This window comes from Liolophura sinensis, chromosome 3 (assembly GCF_032854445.1).
Source record: "Liolophura sinensis isolate JHLJ2023 chromosome 3, CUHK_Ljap_v2, whole genome shotgun sequence".
Lineage (NCBI taxonomy): Eukaryota > Metazoa > Mollusca > Polyplacophora > Chitonida > Chitonidae > Liolophura > Liolophura sinensis.
Window position 1 is genome coordinate 3,108,177 of NC_088297.1, and position 23,909 is coordinate 3,132,085.

General features: G+C 41.0%; 1 protein-coding gene across 1 annotated transcript; it reads right to left on the minus strand.

Annotated features, from left to right (window-relative positions):
* Nucleotides 1-1,723: 1,723 nt before the first annotated feature.
* LOC135463644 (kelch-like protein 17) lies at nucleotides 1,724-20,200 on the minus strand. The gene is given in 8 exon segments (XM_064741006.1): nucleotides 1,724-5,660; nucleotides 7,171-7,363; nucleotides 8,085-8,225; nucleotides 9,303-9,531; nucleotides 11,607-12,115; nucleotides 16,332-16,569; nucleotides 16,571-16,998; nucleotides 20,070-20,200. Coding segments are annotated over 7 exon segments (1,695 nt in total). The 5' UTR covers nucleotides 16,733-16,998; nucleotides 20,070-20,200; the 3' UTR covers nucleotides 1,724-5,437.
* Nucleotides 20,201-23,909: the final 3,709 nt, after the last annotated feature.

The window sequence follows — 23,909 nt, forward strand, 5'->3', positions numbered from 1 at the left end:
CAATGCAGTGTAAGTCCACCCCATGCTGGTTGTAACTCCGGTGGTACTTAGAAAGGTCTTTCAGCAGCCTGCGGATGGTCGTTGTTCGACCTTGCTCTGCTCATTTTTCAACGGACGCAAAAACTTGCTTGTGCAAAACTATTACCCAAATGTGGTCGACCTATTATTGTCACCAAAGCGCAACTGAAAGTTCTTGAGAGCAGGAATCAATGAGGCAAGAACTGAACATTCACCTCGAGCGCCCTAGCTGAACCATTCGGCCACGTTGCCCTACATCAGAAGATGTATTTATGTACCTTAGTCTGAAACTGTAAAATGTCACACTATTACCAAGCGGACGAAGTACCAGACACAATTCGAAACGATCCACACAGTTAATAGTGGGTCTATTCAGCTTGGAATGGATAGATGGTCAAGAACAGTACATTTGAGATTAGAGATTACCGTTTAGGTCTTCGATAACTGAATTGGTAAATTCCGATACCTACGCATCCACGTGCGTGTACTGATGTATGATGGGATGTTATCAGACAAGACTGAGACTGGGACCAAGACACCCACGCATGAACTGCAAACAGCATCGGCTAAAGTCAGCTGCATCAGTTCAAACGCATTTACTGCACTGGCGGGCCAATGGTTTTCTTCTTCCACGATTATACGCCACACATACCTGCCCAGCGATGATTAAACAAACAGTAAAGCCACTTCTTGCTATTTTGATCAAGTGGATGTATTTATTTCATTTCATTGTTCAATTAATGAATGGCTTTCGGTTTTATGGGTGGAAGAAAACACCGACCTTTGGCAGGCTACTAACGAACTATCCCACGTGTCAAGCAGAAATACATCCATGTACACCACACTGGCACAGAGGAAAATGGTCTTCAACGAACGTAAAACGTTGCACAAGCGTTCGATTATTTCGGTCACAATGTCTCTACGAACGATATGAACGTGTCCAGGATCACGAAGTTGTTTTAGGGTTAATTCTTACAGATTGTCTTCACTTCAAAACAGTCTACTGTGCTAAAATTGTGTCTTACCGTCAGCAATTTTACTCTAATACACATGTATAGATGTTTTTGGCAAAATTGTAAATTATAGCTTAAGTTCAAGGATAAATACGCGAATAATACAACTTAAAATTACGTTTCGTTATCCTGGAGACCAGGAAATCAAAGCTTAATTGTTCAGAGACAGTTCAAGCATCGAATCAATGGGCTGTGTCTTGTGTCTTGTGTTATGTATTTATTTCATTCAAGTTTTACGCCGTACACAAGCATACTTCACTTGTATGACGGCGGCGAGCATTGTGGTGGGAGGAAATGGCAGAGCCCGAGGAAAACCCACGACCATCCGCAGGTCGTTGGCAGATCTACCCCCATAAAGCCGGAGAGGAAGCCAGCATGAGCTGGACTTGCAACTCACAGCGACCGCACTGATGAGGGGCTTCTGGGTCATTGCGCCGTGCTGGTGTGCTAACCCCGTCGGTACATGAACGCACGACAACCAAACTTGATTTTATTCCGTCATTTATTAAGGAACAATTAGCACAACTGTACACATGTATACATGTCTGGCTTGTTAGGCATACAAAATAAGCATATCGTTACTTATGCCAATAATGGTTTTTTTATATATGGCACGATATCCCTTGCACCCGTAAAGCAACAAGGCCAACGTTTAACTGAATCAATAACCACACGCATTGGGATACAAATCGCGCTTAAACGTTAGCATAACCGATATAAACGCATTGCTTACATGGCCGTAGCCAGCTTCCATACTCGAATAAAGTGATCAGATGCCAAAACAAGTCAGTAACATACAAATCATGATAGCCAATGGTGCAGAATACGGGTTTAGAGTCAAACGGAAGTCATATTAAGTATGGATTACAGTATAAAGGTAGATTTGTCCGGTAGCAAAATATAGTTCAAAAGCTGTGAGACATATAGTCTTGTCAACCTTGTAAATGTTACACTTATATATACATGTACGTATACGGTGTGCTCACTATAGGCTACTGTATGTATATACATTTATTTTGCATAATCCATCGCAACGATTTGGTTGAAACATAATCATTCATTCATTCTATGACCCATAGATCCATGTTCCTTACAGCCCATGCACTGCTCTCTGCGATCGCTTTACATCACTGCCACCACTAGCAGAATGTGTACAGATGAGTTCCTGCGATGACACAAGTGGTGAGGCTAAGCCTAAACATGTCTACGTGGGCTGAACTGGCTGCAAATGTCTAGACTGCATCGTGGTGGCAGTGACGTAAATCCAGCGTAGAGGGCGACGCATGCGATGTAGAAAGTGTGCCATGGATCTCCAAGGCCGTTTGACCATATGACCTTGAGGTCATCTTTATATGAACATAAATACACAACGTTATGAAAACTGTCAGTAGTGTTTCAACAACACACAACCACTGGCATACAACTTCCGACCACAGCTTCCATGACAAGCTGGAAGATAATTACATAAGAAAGAGCTGTCAAAGCCTTCGTTTAGGAGCACTAGTGAGAACTTACTTAGTGTTTACTTCTAAGCACATGGAGCTTGACGAAAATATACCAATAATACACGTCGCCTTGGTCCTTTTTGTAAGGTACCTTTGTCCATAACTCTGAATAAAGATATACACTGCAGGTCTGAAGTGTTACAACGCCTAAAATGAAAACGTTACGGTAACCAAAATAACAGCAACAAAAAAAGAGAAAGAAACACAGCAGCAATGTGAGTGAGTGAGTGAGTGAGTGAGAAAAAAAAAACAAACACAATACCTGGTCACTGTTATTGCACGGAAGATCCCAGAAGCATCAGTCTAGACACACAATTTACCAAAATGGAACAATGTATGAAGTTCTCTTACGGAAATCAGAGTGAGGAGACGAAGAGACAGATTGACATAAACTATTATTCCTATACCTTTGCGAGAAACGTGGGATAAAAAGAAAGATTAAACATAGATCAAAGCACGCAAAAACCCCACCCATATAATGTGGAGTAAAAACACATACAGCAAGTGAGTTGCATACGAACACATAATCGTATAATGAGGAACACCCCACATGAGCAGGAGTGATGTATCTCAGAGAAACCGTCAATATGTAGATTTGGACTGAAAAATAGAACAAGTATAGACCACTAATTAAACATGTTAAAAGGCAATTGATAAGATATAGAAACACAGATTTAACGTAGCAACAGAGGAAATAAATGCTGATCTCAGCTCTCTTTTAAACTGGTTTCGATTCATGATTTAATAGTCACAACCAAACAACCAGTTAATATCCTGGTTAACAAGGCGTGCAATAAAGGGAAGCTGGGTGGGATTGACGGGGAAGGAGGGGTTGCAACGTACCCTAAATCATCAACAAATTCGACCAGTCAAGTGTAACTCTAAATGCAAAATTTGGAAACATAATTGATAGGATTTCGAGGACTAAAATGTATTGTTCAGGTTGGGGAACGTTATCAGCTCAGAGAAATTATCAAAATAACCTGTCCAGGTCAGACAACATTCTCCTCTTGTAAAATAAACCCCGTATTATGCCCGTGCACGAATTTGGTGGAGATATAGGGTACATGACAACCTAGTACTCCACAGAAACAAGCACTATCATTTTTTATCATGGCCACGTGGCGTGTGGTAATCTTACTCTGCTCCATGCTAATTTCTTGATCTTCTTCGATTATATCTTACATTTGACACATAATGTGCTAAAGAAAGTCCCCTTACAGGTACTCATTTTACATTTGTAATCACAACATACTCAAAGAGATCAACAAAAAAAAAGGCCGATCCACATGTAAGCGCTTTTAAAAAACTTCTATCGAAAAAATGCCAGAAAAGTACCATTCTTCAGTTTTGATTTCGCACGGAACATACGGGAGACCTACTTGTTTTACTCAAAACAAAACAATACCAACACGATCTCTCACACTATACAAATCCAAATCAGTCAATGGCTATAGAAAGTGCTTTTTGCAGTCAGCCACCACGTCACGGGTTCTTTTGCTTTAGCAGGGTTCTGGTGCCAGGCACGACAAGTTTACTACTGCATAAAAGTGTGCTTGTGCACGTAAGTGCCATAATCCCTCATCAAGTAACATTCAGCCTTAGGGTGAAGGAAAATGCTGTGTCATCAATATTACTGTATGTGGTTCAAAAAGCATACACGTGTCAATCTGAACGAAAGATGTATGTAAATAAGGTACCATTCCAGTCTATACACTGTTCGATCATTCGGACAAATGTTCTGCAGTCCATCGTTCCTTCATCATTGTAAGGCGAATTTCTGGGCAAACTGATTAACCCGATACTCACATATTACTAGGGAACAAAGACCAATCCAACTTGGACCCGAGCCACTTATGCACAGGAAAAGGTATCTAATGCAACCATAAGTCTGAACAAACTGTACACTTTTGTCCATACTGTGAAATGCCATTACAAAAATAAACATTTACTGCCAAAAAAAAATACCCGGTATATGTTTATGAAAACTGTTTAAAAAACAAAAGAAAGGACAATCACCCTCTGCAAAAGAAACCATTCTTTGGCAAAAACATGTTTTTCAATCTATGGGTTTAGTATCACACCCGGGGGCCTTTATGGCCGGGGGAGGGGGGGGGGGGGGGCGGGCGCCATAAGAGGGAAGTTCTTCCACCAATCTGTGGATGGTCGTGGGTATCCCAGACTTTGCCCGGTTTCTTCCCACCATAATGCTGGCCGCCGTTGTGTAAGTGAAATATTCTTGAGTAGGGCGGAAAACACCAATCAAATAAATAAAATAGTATCGCATGATCATATGCAAAAGGGAACATTCCTTTCTGATACAAAATTAGAATACAATACAAATACCAAATATATACAAGTAAAGCTTTAAGATACGCACTATCAAAATTGATCATGGTTGTAAACCTTTGAGAGAGATTCCATTATTACATCTGTCTAGAAGAGCCCTCCGTCCGAAGTTTTGAAAATATTTTTAAAACGATTTGGATAAAGTTTCGTGCAGAGGCTGACCTTGGACTTAAGAGCAATCCAGCACGTCTTGGTGATAATCCGAGTGGGTATACGGGTGCAATAATATCTTGAAAGATTCTTTTTCTATGCTCAGTTACGTGTACAATAGAAATGCAGAGTATTGCCCTTTGGTCTGTAGTAGGGAAACTATGTGAATGTACTGTGGATGAGGTCGCTCTCTGAGATTGCCCTCTGGTTATATGTAAATCCTCTCAGAACTGGCTCAGAAGCAAAGCAACCATTTACTGAGCGACTGGCACAACTATAGTGTGGCAACGCATCACTTTTGTATGTGTTACCATGAAAGTTACGCTGGCGAAGATTTGCGCATAGTTTGTCGAACGGGCCCCAGAATGACTAACTACCCTGCCACGTGTATTGTGGCCTCTCTCATATAGCCGCTGCCCCACACCCTGCCCGACCCACCAGCATACTGCTGATGTACGTCCACTTGTTTGTCTCTGGGTCGTACACCTCCACGCTGCGCAAGCGGTTAGAACCGTCAAAGCCGCCGATCACGTAGATCCGTCCCTCAAATTTGGCCACACCCGGCCAGGCGCGGGGTGTGTTCATAGAGGTGATGGTGGTCCACTGTTGAGACATGGTGTTGTACCTGACGGAAGAGAAAACACCAGGCTGTAAAAAATCAACAAGCATATTCACAGAATGTACTTCTTTATTTATCTAACAAGTGTTTTACGTCGTATTCAAGAATACTTCAATCATACGACTGCGGGCAGCATTATGGTGATTGAAAACCGGGCACAGAATTTACATTAAATGTTCAATGTATTTATTTGATTGGTGTTTCACGCCCTACTCAAGAATATTTCACTTATACGACGGCGATTACTAAATGTTCAAGGAAAATGTTTTACCACACCTTTCCAGGGTTTAATGTTTTATGTTCTCTTACAACTGTGGGCCATTCACAGTTAATTACAAATCATGTGGCGATTTGCAGCCGTTGTGTAGGTGAAATATTCTATTCGTAAAACACCAATCAGATGAATAAATAAAATCATGTGGAAATTATTGGATATTATTACGGTATATTTTTTATGGTCCATTTTGAACATAACGCAATATAATATTTAGCATCAATGAATGAAGTTGGTCAGCGCGCTAGCGCAGCGAAATGACCCAGAAGCCTCTCCCAATGCGGTCGATGTAGGTTCAAGTCCAGCTCATGCTGGCTTCCTCTCCGGCCGTACGTGGGGCGGTCTGACAGCTACCTGCGGGTGGTCGGGGGTTTCCACCGGGCTCTGCCCGGCTTCCTCCTACCATAATACTGGTCGCCGTCGTATAAGTGAAATATTCTTGAGTACGGCGTAAAACACCAATCAAATAAACAAACCAATCAATAAATCAAGTTCTGTCAAGGGTGTATGCCATTTCGTATAACAATATATAAACGTGAATAAGGAACATAACCTGCCGAAAGCAAGTCAGTCCAAGCGGTATACTATTTTGTCCTTTCTGTATAAGTGTAAAGCACGTTGACTAAATTTTCCTTTCCGTATAGGTGTAACGCACGTTGACTAAATAACTCCAGGGCTTATGACTGGACTGATGTTCTTTATATACCCCTTGTCACCACAAACAGGTGCGTCTGAGAGAGATGTGGTAACATCTCAAATTCTCACCACTGTTAGTGACATAACCCGGCTGGGATGTCTCGGCAGGTGATGACAAATGGCTTAGCCTTGCCAATGATGGTTAATACCCCACCTTTGACCTTTGTATAAATGTTGACATGATAAGTATTTTTCTGCGCAATCTCGCATCATCAAGTTGATGGAAAATTGCGGACACTGAACGAGGTGACCGTTGTATCATGTGTACAGCTCAACCAAAGTTATCTACCAAACCGTAGACCGCAAACAACGTTTGTTATAAAGTTCAACATCTTCCATTCCGTGTCATGAAAACAATATTTCCTTCAGGTTTATAACTCTATTTGTGCCACGTATGTCAAAATTTTATTTAAAACAAAATGCCAAATTTCAAAAACCATGACCTAACTAAGGTCGGTATGGCGGGCGGCCGTCCTATAACTGAAAAATTTCTGAGCAGGTCGTAAAACTTTAATCAAATAAATAAATAAATAAATAAATACTTACCTTTCAACTAAGTCGAAATACTGCTCTGTGTGCCGAAACCTCCCCCCAAATGCGTAGAGATGCTGATCAACAGCGACAAGCGAGAGCCCGGAGCGTGCCTTCTCCATTTCTGCCACAAATGACCATTCCTGAACCTCGAGGTCGAAACACTCCACACTGGCCCGGTCAGTGTGCAGCGTCTTGTCATAGCCACCTGGCGGACACAAGTTGTTGGGAAAGTTAGATCTCCCAGCATATCTTACGCATTTCAACACAAAAATCAAACCCGTACTTCTAATCTAACACACCAAAATTATTAACGCCATGTCACACGACAATTTTTACAGTGCCATCCTCCAGCTTCTAACCTTCTAACATTCTGTCTTAACTATAACCCTCGTGCGTATGTCTGCCAACAACTAACAAAATTATTAACGCCATGTCACACAACAATTTTTACAGTGCCATCCTCCAGCTTCTAACCTTCTAACTAACCTTCTGTCTTAACTATAACCGTCGTGCGTATGTCTGCCAACAACTAGCAAAATTCTTAACGCCATGTCACACAACAATTTTTACAGTGTCATCCTCCAGCTTCTAACTTTCTAACTAACCTTCTGTCTTAACTATAACGGTCGTGTGTATGTCTGCCAACAACTAGCAAAATTCTTAACGCCATGTCACACAACAATTTTTACAGTGCCATCCTCCAGCTTCTAACCTTCTAACTAACCTTCTGTCTTAACTATAACGGTCGTGCGTATGTCTGTCAACAACTAGCAGATGGTCGTGGGTCAACACCCAAACCAACCCCTACCCCGCCACCCCTCCAAGGTCTGTGTGAATATATAAGTGAAATATTCTTGACTGTGGAGTAAAAAGACCAACCAAATAAGTAACTTTCTACACGTAAAGGCACGTACGACTGTTACTACCTGCCACGTAGATCTTGTTATCACAAAGCGCGACGCCAGCGCCTGATCTCCTGCGTCTCATGCTGGGTGCCACACTCCAGGTCTGGGTGCGAGGGTCGTATCTCTCCACAAGGTCAAAACTGCACGACCTGTCTTCTCCTCCTATCGGTAGAAACACCGCAACAGCGAGGGGCAAACAAACGCAGAAACCATAGCATAAAGAGAAATCTGTACAATACACTGTATTTCAGGTAAGTCTGAGCATTTTCAAGGCACCTATTTTGTTAGATTCTGATTCATGCCCCTTATATAGCCACTAAAGAGTTTTGATGAAGTTTAATTTCTTATCAGAAAAACATTAATGCTGCCATCAGAAGAGTTATTTTACGGCTTCTGAAAGCGCATCTTCAAATATCAAACATTAGGTGAAACACAGCCTATATATATATACATGGAAGAAAGAAACAATCACGAACAAACATTCGTGTAACTGAGATTTTTTTTTTCCCTTGAGTACATGTATGTCTATCGATATGCTTCACATCAGAATCATCAACTATTTTAATATATGTATGTAACCTAAATTCTCAACAAATTCGGACAGAGAAACTGTGCCCGCCTTGGCAAATTGAAGAAATGTTCTATGACCTGGACAAATTCAAAAAAAATTTCTGCGAAGTTCCTCAGTGCCCTTACTGAAAAACCACATGTACACCTCAACCTCCAGAAAAACAATACTTAAAAAAACCCTTACTTCCAACTTACATGTACTATATACAGAAACCATTGTCTTACTTGTGGCATTCAGGAACCTTTGTCTTACAAGTGGCATATAGGAAACTGCATTTTACTTTTGTCATACAGGAACATTTGTCTTACTTTTGGCATACAGGAACATTTGTCTTACTTTTGGCCTACAGAATCTTGTCTTACTTTTGGCATACAGGAACCTTTGTCTAAATCTTGGCCTACAGAATCTTGTCTTACTTTTGGTATGCGGGAACCTTTGTCATCGTTTTGGCATACAAGAACATTTGTCTTTATAATTTAAGGATACAGGTGCATTTGTCTTATCAGTGCCGTGCAGGAACCTCTATTTTACTTGTATAATACAAGAACCTTTGTTTCATGTTGACTTACAAGAACCTCTGCCTTACTTTTGGCATACAGGAATCTTTGTCTTACTTTTGTCAGGGTTTCCCTGTCTTACTTTTTAGCATACAGAGATCTCTGTCTTACCTATCGCATACAGTATTCTGCCTACCGCCACCACCGCAATGAACGACCTGGCAACCTTCATCTCCGCCATGGGGATCCAGTCCCTGAGGGTGGGGTCGTACACCTCCATAGAGCGCAGGTAGAGCGTGTGTTCCTGCATGTCCACTAAGGCGCATTCCCCTCCTACACAGTACAGCAAGCCGTCCAAGTTCGTCGTCCCTACGGCAGTACGAGCTATATTCATCAAGGCCTGTCACAAAAACAAAATACACGGTTTTATTTCATTGGTAAACATGGCCTCCGTGGCTGGCCTCCGTGGCTCAGTTGGTTAGCACGCTAGCGCAGCGAAATGACCCAGGAGTCTCTCACCAATGTGGTCGCTGTGAGTTCAAGTCCAGCTCATGCTGGCTTCCTCTCCGGCCGTACGTGGTAAGGTCTGTCAGCAACCTGCGGATGGTCGTGGGTTTACCCCTCGCTCTGCCCGCTTTCCTCCCGCCATAATGCTGGCCGCCATCGTATATAGTGAAATATCCTTGAGTACGGCGTAAAACACCTATCAAATAAATAAATAAATTTTTTCAGTCGTACCAGTAGTAACTCCTGTCACTACACTGCTCTATTAGCAGCCCATGTTCATCAATATCTGCCCTTAGCCATAAATTTGACATTTTCTTCTTGGATGTACATGTACATACACATTTGTAAGTTTGCACACCCTGATCAAACTACATAACTTATCAGGTTTTTTCTTTCACAGTAGACGTGGATGGAATTTAATATCTTGAGTGATTATAGAAAGAGATGTGATGTTCATGTATTCCAATCCATGTACAACTGACGTAGATAAGAACTGACCTGAACTTAATAACCAACTCATTAGTAGTTACACTGTAAGTTCCACTGTAACAAGTTACAAAAACTGTAAACATATATGATTCCTCCCAGAACTGTGTAACTACTAATATAGTTACAGACATACATGTACAACATAGAAGGTGAGACCAGAGCAGTGATGACATTGTGCTTGCCCGCAAATGGTCACATGTAACCGGTGAAATACGGCCTCTTGTCAGGTTACCTCAGTTAGGGTTTTATTGTAACTAAAATCTACTTACTGGTCTAAATAACCAATACTACCAATGAGGTTAGCACTGTGTTTAATCACCGCTGTGACCAGATTCTTACACACTTATCACATTTTATCTTAATTAATAGATTTTAGAAGAAAAAACTACCTGGGGCTGCCACCAAATGGTAAATTTCACAAGTGGTAGGTAAAATACGAAAAAAGGCCACAAAAGTTATCCCTGAAGTTATCTCCCTTTATCATATATATATATATATATGCAGATGCTATTACAAATTAATACAAGTTTAACAAGTTACCAGTTAATGTTTAATGTTGTGTGACTACATGTACATTTACCACTGTTTAATGCTGTGCACCCACAATTTATTACCAGTTTACCAACTTCCCACAGTTATTCACATGTAACCACAATTCATCACCTGTTTACCAACTCACCATAAGTTATTGTCATGTAACCACAATTCATCACCAGTTTACCAACTCACAATAAGTTATTGTCATGTAACCACAATTCATCACCTGTTTACAAACTCACCACAGGTTATTCCCATGTAACCACAATTCATCACCAGTTTACCAACTCATCATAAGTTATTGTCATGTAACCACAATTCATCACCAGTTTACAAACTCACCACAGGTTATTCGCATGTAACCACAATCCATCAACAGTTTACCAGCTCACCACTGGTTATTCCTATGTAACCACAATTCATCATCAGTTTACCAACTCACCACAGGTTATTCCCATGTAACCACAATTCATCACCTGTGTACAAACTCACCACCGGCTATTCCCATGTAACCACAATTCATCACCTGTTTACAAACTCACCACAGGTTATTCACATGTAACCACAATTCATCACCAGTTTACCAACTCACCACAGGTTATTCCTATGTAACCACAATTCATCATCAGTTTACCAACTCACCACCGGTTATTCCCATGTAACCATAATTCATCACCAGTTTACCAACTCACCACAGGTTATTCCCATGTAACCACAATTCATCACCAGTTTCCCAACTCACCACCGGTTATTCCCATGTAACCACAATTCATCACCTGTTTACAAACTCACCACCGGTTATTCCCATGTAACCACAATTCATCACCTGTTTACAAACTCACCACAGGTTATTATTATGTAACCACAATTCATCACCAGTTTACCAACTCACCACAGGTTATTCCCATGTAACCACAATTCATCACCAGTTTACCAACTTACCACAGTTTCCCACTTGTCATGAAGAAAGTCGTACCTCTCCATTGTCTTTAGCTGGCAATGTGTGTCATTTCGACCCCCGACCACATAAATTGATGGGGGCTGTGGTCTAGGGGTCACTAAGGACAATGTCATATCGTCCTGTTTGGTCACTATGGCTTTACTGATCAGAAACTGACACTTTGGGCAGTTCCGCACAAATTCAGACTGCAGCACAACATCCTCTAGGTAAGAGTCCTCTAACAGCGCTAGTTTGATGTGTTCCAGAAGCTGACAGGCACTCTCAGTCCTGCTGAAGGGATCCCACTGTATCCATGACAACGCCGCCTCCAAAACCTGGTGCTCACTCGTCACACGCAGTTTATCACTTTTTAACAAGGTAAACATTCTCTCCTCGGAGAGCTGTAAGAATTCGTCCGTCCGTATCACATCACGGAAGTTCTGGTAAATGTAGTTCCTGGCCGCTCGCTCCAGCTCACCACACATGTACATGTCAGCAAAGTATTGGATACCTGTCAAGTAATAAACAAGATGTACACACAATGTAGTTCCTGGCCGCTAGCTCCAGCTCACCACACATGTACATGTCAGCTAAGTATTGGATACCTGCCAAGTAATAAACAAGATGTACACGCAATGTAGTTCCTGAACGCTCCCTCCAGCTCACCACACATGTACATGTCAGCAAAGTATTGGATACCTGCCAAGTAATAAACAAAGATGTACACACAATGTAGTTCCTGGCCGCTCGCTCCAGGTCACCACACATGTACATGTCAGCAAAGTATTGGATACCTGCCAAGTAATAAACAAGATGTACACGCAATGTAGTTCCTGGCCGCTCGCTCCAGCTCACCACACATGTACATGTCAGCAAAGTATTGGATACCTGCCAAGTAATAAACAAGATGTACACGCAATGTAGTTCCTGGCCGCTAGCTCCAGCTCACCACACATGTACATGTCAGCAAAGTATTGGATATCTGCCAAGTAATAAACACGATGTATACACAATGTAGTTCCTGGCCGCTAGCTCCAGCTCACCACACATGTACATGTCAGCAAAGTATTGGATACCTGCCAAGTAATAAACAAGATGTACACACAATGTAGTTCCTGGCCGCTAGCTCCAGCTCACCACACATGTACATGTCAGCAAAGTATTGGATACCTGCCAAGTAATAAACAAGATGTACACACAATGTAGTTCCTGGCCGCTAGCTCCAGCTCACCACACATGTACATGTCAGCAAAGTATTGGATACCTGCCAAGTAATAAACAAGATGTACACACAATGTAGTTCCTGGCCGCTAGCTCCAGCTCACCACACATGTACATGTCAGCAAGGTATTGGATACCTTCCAAGTAATAAACAAGGTGTATACGAAACCATGAACATGCTTAAAAGGATACAGAATCGACACTGATTGGCTGACAGTGGAGAATGGCTTTCTTGGGTTACATCTTGACCAACGCTAAAATTCAGACTTGCACAATACAACAAAAGTGAAATTTGTAGACTGTCACTTGATTTAGTCGAAAAAATATCAGGCTGAATTACATTTTGCCCAAATTTTACTTGACAACTTGGGAAGACAAACTGCACTGAGTAACAGTAGTTTTAAACACTGAGAGTACAGTGTGTATTTCTCTTTGCAGAATAGACCGGCCCGGATAGCACAGTTGGTAGAGCGTCCACTTCGGGAGCGGTAGATCCAGGATCAATCCTTGATCGAGTCACACCTAAGACTTTAAAAGAGGAAGTTGTAACTTCCTCGCTTGGCGTTCAGCATGAAGGGGATAGTGCAACGACTGGTTGACCCGTATCAGTATAATGGCTCGGGCGGGGCGGCTTGCTTGCCTTCGGTAAGTCGTCTCAGTGAGGCAGCACTAAATAAAAGAGCGGTGAAAATCCGTCCTGCAACAAGGAGGCACATTACACGTACATGCACCCTAATGATTCCTTCGTCGTCATATGACTGAAAAATTGTTGAGAACGACGTTAAACCCCAAGCACTCACTCACTCACTCTTTGCAGAATATGTCGTGGACATAAAGAGGAGACAACCAGCTTACACAAAGTTTTGATTGTATTACATTCTGAAAGTCCATATCCTCATCCCTTTTTTCATCTCTGAAACTATTGTAATGCTATCATAGAATCCTATTTGGTACAGCCATATTATCTTTTGATTATTATTTTTTAAAGAATTAAAATTTACAGGACTACTGTCAGAAGATAAAATATAAGCCTGCAAAGTGTAACATGACAGGGTGAGTGAATAAATATTTGGGGTTTAACGTTGTACTTAACAATTTTTCAGTTATATGACCTTGAGGTGTCATTAGGCACGTGTACATATACTGTGCCTTCTTGTGGCAGGGCGAGTGCATGCAACCAAAGTGCTGCCGCCACTGACGTATCAAGATATCATGCCGCAGACACCAGACATGACACCCTACCCAATCACATTACACTGACACTGTGCCAACAAGTCGTGTTTCCATGCTCTAACCTCTCAGTGATGAGCCCCAATCACAACAGCACCAAGTACCATTTTTAAAGCCTTTGGTATGACCAGACGTAACATGGCAGAAGTTTGCATGTCTACAATAATACGTAGCTTATTCAAGCAAGTTACTGGAGAACCATTCCATGTGTGAGATACACACTTGAATTCCTTATAAGCCACATTCACAATTCAGGATGTACGCCACCACAGAGCAGCTGTGGTCGATTTAACATCCAGTCGAAGACAGGGGCCTTTAAAGTTTGAGCTTGCAGCTGCTTTTCGCGGCCAATACAACAGCAACATTTCAAAATAACACTTTCTACTTGGCATTTTCAATTTCTCCATTGTTTTTGCTATATGTTACTGCCAATGTGGACGCAATTTCCACTGTAGAATATTTAATGTAGTAAGCATACTGCTGCTAGGTTAAAGCATAGACTGTTGATTGAAAATTAGCACCCAGTGTACCGCAAGACCTTGCAACACTCACAACGGCAGCTGTCTGAAACAGGAAACTGACTTAGTGGTGAAAGACTTCACAAATACATATATGCAAAAAGTTCCCAAAAGACTTGTCAGATGTATAATAGGACATAATAGGACTATAAAATAGGGGTCAGGTGAGAAGAAAAAATACAAGATTACATGTACTAGAGGCTACAATAATAATGAGTACCAGCGTTGTTGTACATTTTATAATCAGTTTATCACCTATACACTGTACGTCATCGAAGTTTTCACCACCTAATATGCCGTTTTCGAGTTGTGCGATTACGACAAAAGAATGACGTCCAGGTGCAAAAATAACATCGCCACTTCACGGCACAGTAAGGCTACTTGCCTATCTTTTAACATGGCAGTGATCGTGTTTAGATCAAAGCATCGACAGATCATCATTTTTTGTGCAATATTGGGAACACAATTTCACCCCTGAACACAATTCAGAAGATCAGTGTAATCCTTTCAATTTGTTCTCTATATTCTATATACCACCCCATGTTAAAATTACCACATTGGCCCTTTGATTTATTTATTAATTTATCTGATTGGTGTTTTATGCTGTACTCAAGAATATATCACTTATACGACGGCGACCAGCATTATGGTGGGTGGAAACCGAACATAGCTCGGGGGAAACCCACGACCATCCGCAGGTCTCTGGCAGACCTTCCCACATACGGCTGGAGAGGAAGCCAGCATGAGCTGGACTTGAACTCACACCAACCGCAGACAGAAAAATGAAGTCAAAAATCACTTTTGGTCAAAATAGGATAGGTCTACTTTATATACAAAAGTAGCAGGCTGCTGGTAACCACTTACTCACGAACCCCGTGTCATGGGTTAATCTAGTCTGATAGTTTGGCACCCCTTTGAATGATAATAAACGTCTCAATTTCACATTTTTATCATCCAACCTTCTGACAACCAAGACCTTTAGTACTTCAGTGTTCAAAAATGCCCTAAGTCTGGCTCAGAATACACGTATGTGAGGTACACCTGAGGAGGACAGTGAGGGAGGGGCAACATGTCAATTCCCTGTCCAGGGCTGACTGAAAGGCTAGATGTTACTAAAAGAGTGAGTTAGTGCTTAGGGTTTAACGTTGTACTCAACAATTTTTCAGTCATATGACGACAAAGGAATCCTTAGGGTGTATGTAGTGTGCCTCCTTGTTGTAGGACGGATTTCCACTGCTCTTTTATCTAATGCTGCATCACTGAGACGACTCACCGAAGGCAAGTAAGCTGCCTCGCCCGACCCATTATAGTGATACGGGTCAACCAGTCATTTCCCTATCCCCTTCATGCTTAACGCCAAGCAAGGAAGTTACAACTTCCTCTTTTAAAGTCTTAGGTGTGACTCGACCCAGAATTGATCCTGGATCTACCGCTCCCGAAGAAGACGATCTAACAACTGTGCTATCCGGGCCGGTCGTTACTAAAAGAACCCCAGTCCATATGTTCATGAAAACAGGCATCAGACATAAAAATGCAATACGAACTTCTGGAAAAAGAAGGTATGGCAACTAGCGTGATTTGTCATCATACATTCATGTGCTGGTCAAAATCATACGCAGTTAAAAATACGCACGATTTACAGTATACGATTCACATAAAATTTCACGATGATTTGTCATCATAATAAAACTTTCACAAGACAATAAGATAATAGATGATTCACTGGATATACACGAGCATATGTGAAGTAGTACCCACCCAGGCAGTTCGAGGGCTCAAGCTGAGATTGGAGAAACTGCGCAGCCAGGTTCCGAAGGCTGAGAAGCCCCAGTAAACTGGCCCCCTGTAAAATGTTCTGTACATTCTCCACTGTCAACTCGATGGCTCCAGTGTACATGAACTCGAGCAGCAGCTCCATCGTCCCGTTCTCAATGCCGTGAATTTCTATCAAGTTTTTCTCAGTTTCCAACATGCCATTGGTGAACATGGCTCTCAGGGTAGGGGCTGCAGCCTGCCAACACAATCTTGTGGGCTTTGAACTTGGCGCCATTGATGCACAGTACCACATCGCACAGTTCTTCGCGGACTCGCAGCTCTTGCATAACCTGGAAAGCATAACGGGAATGGAGCTCCACATTAACAAAGCGAGATTCCTTCATGGTGTGAAGAGCTCCACAGGGGAGGTTACTCCAGCAGGAAGACAAGGATCAGAGCCTATTTACAGCTACATATACCAGTGCCACTCCATGTAGGCCTCAACTGATATATAGTACGAAGTGTTCAGTTTCCTTATGGGTACTCCCATGTTAACAATAACTCCATCGTTGAACTTCACATTGTACACACACTCATTTTCCACAAAACAGCAAGTCCCATCTTCAGAGCAGATTTGTTGTACTCTAACATGTAGGCCTATGTAGACACACTGGAAAAAAAAAATAAATAAACATCAAAAACTGACATAAAATAAGATTTGTGACAACTGAAATTATACTACAAAGAGCTCATCTGTACAAGGAATGACTTATTCTGTCAAATTTAAGAAACAGGTGTAGTTCAGGGTGTCCTAATGTCAGATATCAACAAATTTGCTTTCGACTATATCCTAGTTTATACTAAACATAGCACAACAATAAAAGACTCACAATATTAATTATCAAACAGTGAATATGTATATACATGTAACATACACAAAACCACCGGCGATTAAGATAAATCTAATCATGTTCAAAGACAAGAACACAGATTAAAATGTGCATATCTGTATTTCTCATATACAGGTACATGACTAAAAACAGCTCTCATGTAAAACAGCTCTCATGTAAAAACAGCTCTCATGTAAAAACAGCTCTCATGTAAAACAGCTCTCATGTTAAACAGCTCTCATGTAAAATAGCTCTCATGTAAAAACAGCTCTCATGTAAAACAGCTCTCATGTAAAAACAGCTCTCATGTAAAACAGCTCTCATGTAAAAACAGCTCTCATGTAAAAACAGCTCTCATGTAAAACAGCTCTCATGTAAAAACAGCTCTCATGTAAAAAGCTCTCATGTAAAACAGCTCTCATGTAAAAACAGCTCTCATGTAAAAACAGCTCTCATGTAAAAACAGCTCTCATGTAAAAACAGCTCTCATGTAAAACAGCTCTCATGTAAAAACAGCTCTCATGTAAAAACAGCTCTCATGTAAAATAGCTCTCATGTTAAACAGCTCTCATGTAAAACAGCTCTCATGTTTTAGCGTAGGCCACCCACCTGTGCATTTTGAAAATATCTTATTTTATATTATTAAACAGCTAAAGAAATGAAATCGTCATAATCCCAAAACTTTGTCTGAATAATTTGACACAGTCGTCGGAAGTTTTCAAAACTGTGGGTAGGGTGCCCTAGAGGGATGTACCAGGCTTGTTTTGTGTCATGGTCTGTGACATTAAGTTTAAAATTTGTGAAGGTTTGCATGTTGCTGCTGATGCCATTGTCTTATAAAATAATGCTTTATAGTTAGACAGGATTTAATTAATGTATTGTCTTGATATGATCACGTCTTGATATGGTCACGTCGCGAAAGTTCTGGAAAATGTAGTTCCTGGCCGCTAGCTCCAGCTCACCACACATGTACATGTCAGCAAAGTATTGGATACCTGCCAAGTAATAAACAAGATGTATACGCAATGTAGTTCCTGGCCGCTCACTCCAGCTCACCACACATGTACACGTCAGCAAAGTATTGGATACCTGCCAAGTAATAAACAAGATGTACACGCAATGTAGTTCCTGGCCGCTAGCTCCAGCTCACCACACATGTACATGTCAGCAAAGTATTGGATACCTGCCAAGTAATAAACAAGATGTACACACAATGTAGTTCCTGGCCGCTAGCTCCAGCTCACCACACATGTACATGTCAGCAAAGTATTGGATACCTGCCAAGTAATAAACAAGATGTACACGTAATGTAGTTCCTGGCCGCTAGCTCCAGCTCACCACACATGTACATGTCAGCATCAGTATTTGATACCTGCCAAGTAATAAACAAGATGTGTATGCAATGTACATGTAGTTCTTGGACGCTCGCTCCAGCTCACCACACATGTACATGTCAGCAAAATAATGGATACCTGTCAAGTAATAAACAAGATGTACACGTAATGTAGTTCCTGGCCGCTCACTCCAGCTCACCACACATGTACATGTCAGCAAAGTATTGGATACCTGCCAAGTAATAAACAAGATGTACACGCAAAGTAGTTCCTGGCCGCTCACTCCAGCTCACCACACATGTACATGTCAGCAAGGTATTGGATACCTTCCAAGGAATAAACAAGGTGTATACGCAACCATGAAGCTGCTTAAAGGGATACAGAATCGACACTGATTGGCTGACAGTGGAGATAGGGTTTCCTGGGTTACATCTTGAAGTACGTTTGAATAAATGTGTTCTGAGGACCACTTTGATGGGTTGGTTGTTGTGCTGTTTAAAACAGGGACAAAAATACAGTCAAACACAGATATGCAGATTTTCTGACAAATGCCACATCAGGATACCCTTAAATTAGTCTCATGTCTCATGCTCAGTCAAGGTAAATTATTCATTTTTTCACAAGGTAACAAATGTGTAGCAAAAGCCTTCGCATACACCTTGACAACATTACAGAAATGCTTAGTGATAAAGAAGGAAAAGTCTTCTATTGGTTAAAGTGTTTCAAAAATCATCAATCTGTCCTAGTCCCACTACGACACCCCAGCACTTGCCTCTTAAATCACCCGCACACACAACATCTCGCATATAGTTGACTTGGTAAGGACGCATGAGTCCCGAATTCACCTCACAGGCATCGCTACAGGAGCAGCCATTTTGCGTTCACCAAAGTTATGGGTCTTGAAACAGTTATCGTTCGTAGATGGTATATGCGCGTTAAACCTGAAAAGACGACCCTAATGGCCGCCTTGTATAGAACTGGTTTGCCGTGTCGTGAATACTGGGCTGGCGTGCCATTACTGAATGGAATATACCTTGGATGTTGCGTGTTGACACCACTTTTGGACTGCAGCCATTGTTTGGTAAGGACTTGGCGTTAATCAGTGTAGGGTTTACCATTGGTTGCCCCTGTGGCTACGATACCCCGCCAGTAAAATATAAAGACAGGAGTTGAAGTAGCCACCTAGGGCTAAATCCGTCCATGCATTCAAGTGTACTTGAACTAATTCACACGTACTTATTTCCTCATTTTCCCAACACGAAGGCTACCTTATAAAACGCAGCAAACCGCGCTATTTTTCTGTTTACTTCTAACCACAGTTTTAATGCTACTCAGTTCACCATCGCTGGTAACTGATAAATATTCTCTAGTCGACTCATCAAACGTTTCAATATATCAAATGTCAGAAAGTTGACAGTACTACGTTGTTGTTGTTGCAGTGATATGTCAGTGACGTAAACTGATGCGCTGTAGACAAAACCTTCGGACAAAGACAAGGCACGTCTATCTATCCTTACCTTCTGACAACTGCTCCAGTCTTCACGAACTTCTCTCTTAACTGTGTCTCTTGCAGCAATCGAACTTAAATGTTACTGAAAGTTCAAAACACTCGCCACGCTTTTTTTGTTGTGGCACAAATGGCCCTCTGGTCACGTGACTCCTCAATCTCTCGGCCTTTTCCGCCAGTATTCGGTGTTCGATATTTCCGCATGCTGACCAAATCGAACAGCTGTGCGTGAGTCTGGTTTGGCTACGTTCGATGTAAAGTCAGTGAGCAGCTGATACAAAAAAATAACAATTATGAAATGATCACTGATGTACAGGACAATACGAGCAAGATTTTATTAAGATTGCTGAGCGAATATTTATATTTAACTTCATGTAATGTTTGATTTGCTTATGGAAAGCTAAACATCATGCATGAAGCGCAGCTGTATTGGGTTTACACGTACAGCAACGATTGTTTGATTTATTTGATTGGCGGTTTACGCCGTAATCAAGAATATTTCAGTTGTTAGGCCGTGGGCCGTAGGTAAAAAAACTGACCTAGAAATACAATTTGCTTCAGCGTACAAGGTGAAGGGGAGAACTCTATATGAAATTCTTCCTCGTTGTATACTTGCTTAAAATCAGCAAAGTTCTACCCAAAATGTTTGCTTGCTTTCGAGTATGATGAGGTTAAAGTACTAATGGTAGGCCTATTTTTCGTACGACGGCGACCAGAATTACGGTGGGAGGAAACCAGGCAGAAAGTGTAATTATTTCAACCTGGGTCGTGCAAGAAAGCAATACGTACAGAATAATTATTTAATAACAGCTTTGAACAGAAAATTGTAAATTTATGTGTTCAAGAAATTATTCCATTCTGTCGTAGATATGCGATTTGAAAATCAGATTTGAATACGGTTTAACCATCAGTTACCATATACCTGCAAGGTTCGCTACAATCTGATTATGTTTATTGATGAACGATAGCCTACAGTGTAGCATTTAGCGACATTTAGACTATAAAACTTCCAGTTACCATAACATTTTACCAAATTATCCAGGTCATTTCTGTTTTACTTCTTAGTGCGTCAGTTTTTAAAGAATATTAAAAGAGATAACACCGGAGACGATATACATTTACATGTAGATACATCATTTACATAAATGAAAGAAGATGACGCCAAATAAGGGACCCTTCTGTGGCGCACGACAAGACTGCTCGTTTTCCAAGAAGAATGTGAATGTCTGTGTTATGTTTTCAAGGTATGATTTCATCTATTAAAACAGATTTACTCTAAACCCATGTAATATTTATAATTTGTGAGTTAGTAAATTATGGGACACTGCGTCAAATCCTTTGCACAACTCCAGATAAATAGAACTCCACCTGGTCTTTGTTGGCGTTTGTGATAAAGTCAACATAACCAATTAGATTTGATAGTATATACATGTATGTCTTTCTGGGGTTTTTTTTGTTTGTTTGTTTTTTTTTTTCAACTCCGTATTCAGGCATATTGCTTACATGCCGATAGAAAGTTTCACATTTAGATTTTTGAAACAGTTTTCTAAATAAACACAAATGATTTGTTACACAATTTATTTATTTGATTGGTGTTTTACGCCATACCCAAGAATATTTCACTTATACGACGGAGGCCAGCATTATGGTGGGAGGAAACCGGCCAGAGCCCGGGGGAAACCCACGACCATCTGCAGGTTGCTGAAACAAATGAATTAAATCGGTCTGCAATTTAATACATTTTGCTTGTTGTCTGTGTTCCACGCTGGTAGTGCATGAAATGGCTTGTTTAAACTTCACAGGAAATTCACCTGATGATCAATGAAACATTAAATATCACTGTTAATGGAATTGTACGACCATCGGCTCATCCAGTTCACCTAAAATGTTGTCAGATTCCCAGAAAATGGGGACATCTATACCTCTAAGAAATCTCGCGACAGCTAAAAAAAGTTTACATGAGTGATTAAGTTGTCTTGAATAGTTTCCAGGATACATGCAATTACAGGTGTTTGTCGGTGTTTGACGTAGTGTGAAAATCATCAGTGAACATCTTCGCCACTTGTTGGTAATTTTGGACTGCATGGCATTTCTCATACATCAATAAAAGTGGCACTAAGCCAGACTCTTCCACAAAACCCAAGGATTTGGATTTAATTAGGATTTAAACACAGTGAAGTGCGTTCCACATCCTCTATATATAACCCTTGCATATTTGTACAGCTTTGTCGGTTCCTTGAATCTCTTTCGGGTGGCGGGGAATCCGCATGTTAGGGTCAGCGGGTTGTTTTCTTCCACAATTTTTATTATGTGTATATGTTCTTTTCCTTGTATCATGCCATCATACAACGTGCCGTCACTCCATGTCGTCGTGCAAGTGTAGTGCCGTCGCTTCGTGCCATCGTGCCGTAATACCTCGTGCCGTCGCTTCGTACTATTGTGCCGTCATACCACGTGCCGTCGTTTCATGCCATCGTGCCATAATACCGCATGCCGTCTCTTCATGCCATCATACCGTTGCACCATGTGCCGTCCCTACATGCCATCTTGCCATCATACCACGGGCTGTCCCTTCGTGCCAACGTGCCACCATACCACGTGCCATCGCTTCATGCCATCATGCCATGGCGGTACATACACGTGCCGTCGCTTCGTATGCCACCGCTTCGTGTCACCATCGCTTTGGAAACATGAAACAATGGTATACATAAGGTTACGGCCATAACCGGCTTCCATAATCGACTTTTCTGATCAACTGAAGTCCTGGAATTTTATCATAAATGAACTGATGGCATAATACATTGTTACTGATACTATATATACCTATATATCGGCCTACTTCCAGTTCGGAAAGATAAAATAACATTACAAACACATATAGAAAGTTGATTATACATTATCCGGAGTCTATAAATATACAAAAAAGAATACTGAGCTATTGGTTTCATATATTATCCCCATCTACATGCTACATTGCACATTGCATGATTGGTTGTATTTATGCATGAGAGTCCCAGGGTACACCTGGAGATGAATATATGCAATAGGTTGCTTATGCCTCCATGTAGAAGGGATGTTTTACAAAAATCACTAGAAGGTATATTTATTTCCTATTCACGTCTGCAATCTTTCCTCTACGAGATATTCATAACACTGTTGGACTAGTATTTTTATGCCAACTATATAAAGATTCTCCTAAACGCCCTTTCACTGTGAAGTTAATACATTTATCATGTTTAAAATGCACTTGTATGTATAAACAATTTTTTTTATATAATTTATATATAATAAAAAAATCATATATTTGTCTACAATGCAGTGAAGTTAATATGCCAAAAAAAAATCCACCAAAATCGTGGATAATGTGAAGACAGAAAAGAGTAAGTCATTTAAACCACCTGAATCATTGGTCCTTTGTTCGAGGCCAATTTCCCGTTAAGTTAATTTAGGCATCGCTTAGACGTTTGAAGTTGCGACTGGGTAAAACATTAAACCGTAGACAGTTCGGAGATTTAATTAAACACCGTTAGATAGTGGATAACAGCCTTGAACAACGGGAACAGGGTCGATTCGGAATGTTGTCATGGGGAAAAAATCCTCTTAAAATATAATTAAAGGTATTCTAATCATTGTGTTTTGTTTTTGTCAACAGCTAACCTCCCAAACAGGAGACACATACCTTGACTGCAGGAGGTTCCAATATAAAACATGGTGGATAATTCGATTCAAAATTTTAACGGCTGGATTCTTATTAGAAATCAGTTTGTTAGAAGTCAGAGATTTACATCTTTAAAACCTTGATGACTTGGTGGTTCGGTGTTCACCAGTCATAAGTACAGGTTCGAGTGGC